Genomic DNA, 9,516 nt, shown 5'->3' with positions numbered 1-9,516 from the left:
TTCAGAGTTTTGAACTCTGTCAGAGTTCGGTGAAGTAGCATATTCAGTGAACTCTGTCAGAGTTTGGTGAAGTAGCATATTCGGTGAACTCTATCAGAGTTTTGAACTCTGTCAGAGTTCGGTGAACTCTATCAGAGTTTTGAACTCTTTCAGAGTTTTGAACTCTGTCAGTGAACTCTGTCAGAGTTCGGTGAAGTAGCATATTCGGTGAACTCTGTCAGAGTTCGGTGAACTTTATCAGAGTTTTGAACTCTTTTAGAGTTTTGAACTCTGTCAGAGTTCGGTGAACTAGCATATTCGGTGAACTCTGTCAGAGTTTTGAACTCTATCAGAGTTCGGTGAACTAGCGTATTCGGTGAACTCTGTCAGAGTTTTGATGTTTAAGTTATTTATACTGTTTATGTACATTGGGATTTTTGACTGTTTAAGTTATTTATATTTTTAATTTTTTCGATTTATAGAAATGGAGACAGAGACATCAATCAATATCGAAGAAGACGTAGTTGGGTCTTCGTCTACTAAAGCCCCTGTTCAAGGCACGCAAACATTAGCTGCTCCTTATATAGGAATGACTTTTACAAGTGTTGACGAGGCAAAGACTTATTACAAAGAGTACAACAAGAGGGATTTGAGACTCGTGTTCGGACGACTTCCAAGCAACAAAATCAGGTGGATTTGGTTAGTGGTTGTTTACTGGTTTGCTCACGTGAAGGGATTAACAAGAGAGATGAAGTCCGATTAAGAAATACATCAACTATCCGGTGTGGTTTGAAGCTAGAATTGTGATTAAGAAAAGAATGCATGAAGAGATATATGAGGTCGGCGTTGCTCATAATGACCATAGTCACGGTCCGGTGACCCCATCGAAGAGAATTTGCATGAAAAGTAACAAACATATGCCCGGGCGTGGGTGCTTGACCGAGATATTTAGTGATAACAGGTTTATCCGTTGGGAAAGTGGCATCCGTTTTCCATGGAGAGGAAGTTGGGTTTACATAGAAAGATTGTTGGAACCATTATTATGGTTTGACCAGAAAGATGCCTAAAGAAGGTGATGCAACTGCCGTGCTGCAATATTTTATGCAGAAGAGTGCCGAGGATCCCCGGTTCTACTACGCTATTGATTTAGATGAAAATGGGACTGCGGTGAACTTTTTTTGGGTTCATGGGAGGTCTCGATGCCAGTATGACTATTTCGGGGATGTTGTGTCTTTTGATACCACATATCGTACCAATGCATATTCCATGCCTTTTGCCCCTTTTACTGGAGTCAACCATCATTTTCAGTCGATTCAGTTTGGTTGCGCATTGTTGCTTGATGAGACAGAAGATACATTCATATGGCTATTTAAGGCCTGGCTTGCAGCCATGGGTGGTCGTGCGCTAACTGCAATCATCACTGACAAGGATAGAGCAATGACTGCAGCCATTGCCAAAGTGTTTCCTAGTACTCGTCATCGTTACTGTCTTTGGCATATTATACAGAAATTTCAAGAGAAGATGTCATTTACCAAATTTGAGACATTGGTAACTGAGTTGAAGAACACTATTTCTTTTTCGTATAGGATTGTTGATTTTGAGAGAAGATGGTGTACAATCATTGAGAAGTATGAGTTATCTGAAAATCCTTGGTTGTGAGAGATATATTCAATGCGGGAGAAATGGGTTCCTTGTTATCTCGATGGCACCTTTTTTTCGGTATGCACACGATCGGGTCGAAGTGAATCGATGAATGCTCATTATGACCGGTTTGTCAATTCGACGACCACGCTTTATGCAGTTTTGTACATGGTAATGAGAAGTCTTTGGCTTTGCTTGCTAGGAAAAAAGAGATTCGATTACCGCACCGAAAGCATAGTTCACGGATTGTGCCTAACGATGCTTTTCTCCTTATGCATGCATGCTGAAGGTCTATATGATCTCAATATTCAATAAATTTAAAGAGCAACTAGAAAAGGCAAAGATGGAGTACAAAATTGATGGGGAACAGATTGACAGGTATGGAACCGGAAGCTACATGGTGAAATGGAGAGACCCGCTGAAGAATTCTGTTTGGAGAGTGAGTTTCGATAGAGGAACCTTAGAGGGAGATTGCGAATGCAAGTACTTTCAGTTTATGGGTTGCTTTGTGGTCATATCTTAAAGGTTTTTATGCACTACGAGATTGAAGAGATTCCAAACCATTTTAGATTGACACGATGGATGCAAAAGGCTAACACTTATAAAGCGGAGTTTGATACTGGATTTGTGGTCGGGAATGTCTCAAATGAACCTTTGAGAGTGGCTAATTCTATCAAAGTTGCTTCTCAAGTGGCTTACGATGTGTCGCATACTTTTGAGGGTTATTCATATTTTATTGAAAAGATTGGTGAAATGGCTATTGAAATTTCAAAGTTTAATGAGACTTCCTACGAAGGAGACCCAGAAGTTGCAGAGCCTTCGATACCTTCGGTTAATACATCACAAGTTTTTTTTATTTGAATGTTTAATTTGATATAAATTTAGTGTTTAATTCGGTGTTTAATTTGATATAAATATTTATTTTAATTCGGTCTTTATTTCAGCTATTGATTTTGAATCCCAACATTTCTCAGACAAAAGGGAGGGGGAAGAAGAAAGCGGATAGATGGAAATCCCCCAAAGAGATAGCCCTAAACAATTCGGGGAAGAAAGTGTCACAGATGTGGACAGATTGCTAACCATGACTCGAGAAATTGTCCGGAGAAAAATAATACGTAATCTGTCGATTGTAAGTATAGCTTTATTCAAAACTCTTTGATTAATTTGTTCACTAGTTCTAATGATATTTTATCTGCGCGTCGAATATTTGATTCTATATTGGTCCCAGATGTTGTGTCATGGACTTCATTGATGTCTGGACTTGTTAAGAGTGGTTTAGATATGGCAGCCTTGTTAGAGTTTTATCAAGTGTTGTTAAGTTGAACTGTGTCGAGGGTTGTGTTCTATTGCATCATTATGTCCATTGGATAGTATCTAATGTTGCCTTCTAGGCTCTAGATAGGAAACAACATATGATAGACCGGTGCTTTTTTTGATAACTTCTTTCTCCCTTTTTATTTTCAAAGTTCAATATTGCTGGTTTAGGTTACTTTTGGGGAGTTTAATTAGACTGAGTTCTAATCTCATTGATGATGTAGAAAAGAGAAGTATGGCTCAAGGAGAAATGGAGAATCTGGAGGCAAAGCTTTGCTTTAGGTAAAAATACTACCTACTCATCCGTTTCGTTTCCATTTCGACTTTGCATCGGTCGATCTTGATCTTTTCATCATTCTCTGCGGTTATGTTTTCGACCGCTCACAGTTCCACAAGATGCCACAAGTATCACTGCCACCTTGACTATGCACCATTCAAGAAAGTCGTCAAAATTGAGTTATTAGCTACAACGGGAGAAATTGTCGGAAAAAGAGAGAAGAAGCAGAAGTGTTGAAAGAAGGTGGAGAAGTTGAAGAGCTGAAACTTGGAGTGAAAGGCTTGAACAAGCCAAAGCTAGGTGCAGCAGGCTATACTTGTTGCTAATTCATTCCGATGTGCTTAAATGTTGTATCTGAGAATAATAATATTTGGGATTGCATAAAGCATTTTGATGTGCTTATTATAAATGTTCTTGTTGTTACACTGGCGCCCACTTGCAATTTTGTTCCGTAAGTTGATATGATGCATTGATGCAGATACTATACCACCAGTATAATGCCAACGCTTGTCAACAACAAATTTACCTCAACTCGTATGATCATCAATCAACATCAACAAAATTTAGCTCAACTGATAAATTGCCAATACACGAAACTTCTGTTTTTTTGCCTCTTGACCGGTGTGGCCAAGGGGCAAAAAAACAGACACGTCATTTTTTTTATCCAAGTTCAAATCCAAACGATATGGCCACACCGTTTGGACTTAGCGGTGTGGCCATATCGCATGGCCACACCGTTTGGGACTAAGTCCAAACGGTGTGGCCATATCGTTTGGATTTTTGAACTTGGGATAAAAATGGACGTCTTGGTTGCCATTTTTGACTTAGTCTCAAACGGTGTTGGCCATGCCGTTTGGGACTAAGTCCAAATGGTGCGGCCATATCGTTTGGATTTGAACTTGCATAAAAAAATGGCGTGTCTGTTTGGACTTTGTCCCAAATGGTGTGGCCACACCGTTTGGACTTAGTCCCAAACGGCATGGTCACACCGTTTTGGACTACCGTTTGGACTAAGTCCAAACAGACACGTCATTTTTTATGCAAGTTCAAATCCAAACGATATGGTCAAGCATCGTTAGTCCCAAACGGTGTGGCCATGCCGTTTGGGATTAAGTCCAAACGGTGCGGCCATATCGTTTGGATTTGAACTTGCATCAAAAAAATAACGTGTCTGTTTGGACTTAGTCCCAAACGGTGTGACCACACCGTTCAAGAGGCAAAAAAACAGATCTTTTGTGTTTTGGCAAAAACATTGCGTACTGCATTAGATTTTTGTGTTTTGGCAAATAACATTGGGATTTTTGTGTTCTGCATTAGATTATTAATAGAGATACTTCGCTGTGACAAATTAAAATGCGCAAGTTGTCGGAGAGCACAAGAAGAGCCATTGAATGGATATAAACTGAGATCTAAGCAAAGCACAGACGCGCAGCCCTGGTAAGTATAGTATAACTGTTTACTCCACTGATAGCAGATGTCCTATTAAAATCAATGCCTGCTAATAGCAGAAACATAACCAAAGGCCATTCTTTGGCATGCCGTTTTACTAGATCTTGCACCAAAAAACCCTAGGATCTTAGGTGAACATCAAAAGAATGACAAGTCCAAAGCAAGATCACTATCATTTCATATTTCAACAATGTGACACCATGTGAAATACATTGTCTGAATTACATAACATAAAGCTAAGTTGCTACATATCAACAACTTGCACTTACAAAAGAGTCCTAACATAACATTTTTTGACTACAAAGAGATTACCAATCTAACTTTCTGACTTTAGTTGTATATCTAACTCTTTGTTCTTTATCTCCTTCCTGCAAAACAAAAAAATTGAATAAACAGATCAGTCAAGCAAAGTTAAATCAAACTGCTTTATTAAGGTCTGACAGAAAAACTAACCTCTCCACTTGCTTCCTCATGTTCACCATCTTCTGCCACCACCATTTGCCTAATTACCCCCCAATAAAAACACATGAATCAGTATAAATACTACCACATATGTCAAATCCAACACCAAATCTAGAAACCTCATTGATTGGAAAACTCTTGAACTTAAGTCATGATCAACTCTCAAAAGAACAAAGAAAGACAAATGCCAATAAACACTCCCGCAAGATCATCTTAAACAAGAAGTATACAACTCAGAGCACTCCCCCGCATCATCTCAACTAACACAAACTGAAAAGTAAAGCAAAACCCGCGATCATCTCAAATGCCAATAAACACTCCCCGCATCATCTCAACTAACACAAACTGAAAAGTAAAGCAAAACGCGCATCATCTCAAATGCCAATAAACACTCCCCGCATCATCTCAACTAACACAAATTGAAAAGTAAAGCAAAACCCGCATCATCTCAAATGCCAATAAACACTCCCCGCATCATCTCAACTAACACAAACTGAAAAGTAAAGCAAAACCCACCAAAAAACAAACACAAATTCCAACTAAAATGATCTCATAACTCTTTCTTTAGCTCCAAGACACACAGTACACTTACAACTCTCAGTCTGCTAAAGAATCAGAGTTAAGAAAGAAAGAATCTTGGAATCAATACCCCTCATTTCCAAGTCGACAATAACTCTCAGAAGACGTGCGGCACAATGCATGGGCATTTTTATCTACCAGACAAAAAACAAAACCACCCTCACTTCCCACTTCCCCACTTAAAACTCTAAAAAAATAATACAAGAACTGATAAACACTATTGAGAATTGATAAACCATTGAGAACTGACAAACAAACCATTCCCATTTCCAACACTCGTCCCCCAACACAAGATAAAAGGAGGTAAACTAACCAAACTAACCACTAAACCCTAAACTAACCAAACTCAACATACCTAAATCCTATGCTCCTTCCGACGATATCGTCCGGCCAATGAACTTGCACGGGTCAAATTGTATGCCTCCATGAACTCATTTACGCATCATCTGAATCGCAGATCCCACCCAATTGCGCAGGCCTTGATTGAGCAAGCAAGAAATTTCATCGACGACGGGGTGCTGTCAAAATTAAAACGAAAAACTACATTAGTATATACATTTACATTTATAAAATACCAAAACAAAACAAAACAAAAATTAACGTTGTAAGATATTAACTCACGAGATTATGATATGGAAGACTCTGTAGGGAGTAGTGACTAAGATGATCAGGGTTTATCATTCGAATATGACTATTGTTTTCGTACCAACTCATGTATCTACTAACACACTCCCATGGATAAGACGGAATGGGTCCTCGTTGTTCAAGTTGAATCAAGTGATTCTGCCATTTACTCCAAGAGGGGGAAGACTTAATATTAAATTTCACATCATACCCGCGTCCGGAAGTAGTTCGCGTCAAGGTCTTTGGTCTTGGGGGATCTGAGGGTACAAACTGCATATGACCCAACTGACGCACAACCCTCGAAACATTGTACTACTCGACATTATCAAGAAAGCATATAAATCCCTCGAAAAATGCTATTTCATCCACCTGCCGTGTAGCTCGGACTTCAACATAGGGATACCATTCAACCTGTCAAATAGCATATGATCGAGGAAATTAATCATTAACCACATACTAATAATATCAATTAATAAATAAAACTATTTACATACAGAAATGCTTACATCGGTACAAGTCATATTATCAATGGTGGCTAGGGTATGCTTCAATGCAATTTGTTGTGCTAGCATAAAAGATCGAGTAATGGCGAGTACCTATGAGCCGCGGGACATGCTCAAATGATAGTCCTCATTTAGGTATGGCTCGAACAACAGGGGAAGTACTCATAAATCCATGCCTACATTAATATAGACACCCGGTTAATATTGTAATAGATAGATAAAATTGACATTGAAAAGAAAAACAAAAAACTAATACACGTAGGAGAGTGAAATAGCCCGAAACACCCTTCACCTTGGCACTTGTGGCAGTCCCAAGACCCCCTGTACAAGTAAGCCGAAGGTCGCACCCCACGCCAGTAGTCTCGATCTCGCAAATTTCGAAAAGTAGTCTCGGATAACAAACATGAACTGCAGTTCAGGGCGTGTCGGTGAAGGTGGTACATCCAAAGAAAAATAACAGATAAGCTCTCACAAAACCGCACCTCTTTTTTGGATTTGCTTCTTCTTCACAACAACCCAATTTTCATCACGTAAATCTTCATCATTACCTTCCCAAAGAAACTACTTCATCAAGAAATCCATCCTAACTTTGGAAGTGAACTTATTGGATTTCATCTCCAAGATCTATCTTATCCATGGGTATGCCAAGATCTTTGTGGAGGAGTCTTTTTGTTCTGTTCCAAGGTCAAATCGGTGTCCCGATCCACCGCTTTGCCTCCTCGATCGAACTCCTAAGAGTTGGGAAACATTGTCCAACGTGATTGTCATCTCGCCCCACGGCATATGAAACGTGTTGGTCTTTGGATGCCACCTCTCCACAAACGCAGAAACCAACAAAGGATCCTGATGCCTGTATACACCTAAGACCAGAGCACATAAGCCGGTCCTTTGAAGCTCCACGTGAAAAGTAGAACAGTCTGAACACTCTCCGATGATATCCCATTGTACCAACTTGTTTAGGTGCCCATGGCACTTCAACACCCCTCGCTCCGCCTAAAACAACAAAAACTTAGTATTAATAATGTAAGCACAAGTTTCGTAATACAAATTTTAAATACTAATAGACACTATATGATAATATTACTTGCCCCTCCCAAACATCGCGAGCCACGTGCACTGCATAGTCATACAACAGATGTGACACACAAGGGCCACCTCCATAAACACCTCTCTTGAACTCCAAGTCATTGTTAGACTTTCTCACAATATTCACTGGAGGTACAGGTACATGAACTTCCTCGTCATCCTCATCATCCTCCTCCTCCTTCGCGTCCTCTTCCTCCTCGTCAGTCTCCTCTTCTGCATCATCAACACCCTCTTCTTCACTATCAGCATGACTTAGAACCACACTCTTCCCACGATCCATATTTACGTCATCGTCATCTACATCTAAATCTAAATCTAAATCTAAATCTAAATCTACATCTACATCTACATCTACATCACTCAGAACTGTCCCCTTTCTTCTCTTTTGATTTCCTAACTCTACACCACTTACAACATTCTTTGGGATCATCCGCTTTCCGATCCCTCTACTTAACCGATGCGAAGTGGTTGTTTCTTTCCTCTCTTTTTTCAGGGCTCCTCATCGCGACCGAACTACTACTCCCCCCTACCTAACAACTTCTTAGCACTGCGGAAAACACTTTTTGCTGCATTCTTCACATTCACATTTTTGTTCGAGGCATTGCTACAAAATAAATAGGAGTTAAAAATAAGACATTCAACTAATTCAAATTGTTGCAATACCAACGTGAAAAAACAAAGAACGAAATAAGGCGGTGTGCATGCCAATCTATATCTAAGGTGTGCATGCTATCTAGGCAAACTATACTCCTCTATTAAATCCCCCCTCCATACACTAACAAAAAAAACCCAATCTAATTCAAGCATGCGAAATCGACTAGGAAAACTTTGCGAGAACGACTCATGTAAAACTTTAAAGCCGCCATGGAGATAATGAACATTGAAAAAAGAAGCACATTTGTAAAATAAAAATAGTCGACGCGGCATAAGAGAAAAACAATATAAGAGTTGAAGCTCGATGGGGAAAATGAAAGGGCCATAATCTCACGAGTGGAGGAACGAAGAAAGACTAACATCAAAGGGGAACAACTGTCGATACTCGAACTTAAGTCTCTAACTCAAAAACTAATGAATATGAACTGAGTGTAGAAGCTATTAAAGTCATAGTTGTATACATAGCACATCAAGATCAAGAAGTCAGAGAAAACTGTAGAGTCGAATGCATCTACTTTGCACATATATATATATAGCAGGAGGCATTATAGAAAAATTGCTACCAGTTATTAAGTTGGATTCGAGCATATGGCATAGATGCAAGTTAAATGCAGCCACGTGGTCTTGAGTTTGAGGCAAGTACAGTGTCGGCGATACACATTAATGAATTTTGGCGTCTCTCTTGCTAGTTTGGGACATCCAACATAAACTAAAATGTCAAAAACTTTTAATCTTTTGTACTTGCATGATCTTCATGGCAAATTCTTAGCTGGAAAGAAGCCTTACAACCATGCACCTAGAGTACCGGGGTAGGGACGGTAGGTAGTCGGGACCTTAATTAGTTTAGTTAAGCGTCACACTCCTACTATGATTTGCATGTACAAAATGGGTGTCTAGAATTCAAAAGAATTGAATCAAACATAACATTATATATAAAAAAAAAGATAG

General features: G+C 39.4%; 1 protein-coding gene across 1 annotated transcript; it reads right to left on the bottom strand.

Moving 5' to 3' along the window:
* Window positions 1-4,968: 4,968 nt before the first annotated feature.
* Window positions 4,969-8,344, bottom strand: LOC147482332 (uncharacterized). The gene is made up of 3 exons (XM_086579286.1): window positions 7,913-8,344; window positions 7,576-7,821; window positions 4,969-5,028 (listed from the first exon to the last, which is right to left on the bottom strand). Exons 1-3 carry the CDS (start codon window positions 8,342-8,344, stop codon window positions 4,969-4,971), a joined length of 738 nt encoding a protein of 245 aa, XP_086435412.1.
* Between the last annotated feature and the right edge of the window lie 1,172 nt (window positions 8,345-9,516).

The sequence above is a fragment of the Coptis chinensis genome, chromosome 8, assembly GCF_015680905.1.
Source record: "Coptis chinensis isolate HL-2020 chromosome 8, ASM1568090v1, whole genome shotgun sequence".
Taxonomy (NCBI): domain Eukaryota; kingdom Viridiplantae; phylum Streptophyta; class Magnoliopsida; order Ranunculales; family Ranunculaceae; genus Coptis; species Coptis chinensis.
This window is presented reverse-complemented; position numbering and strand designations above follow the sequence as displayed.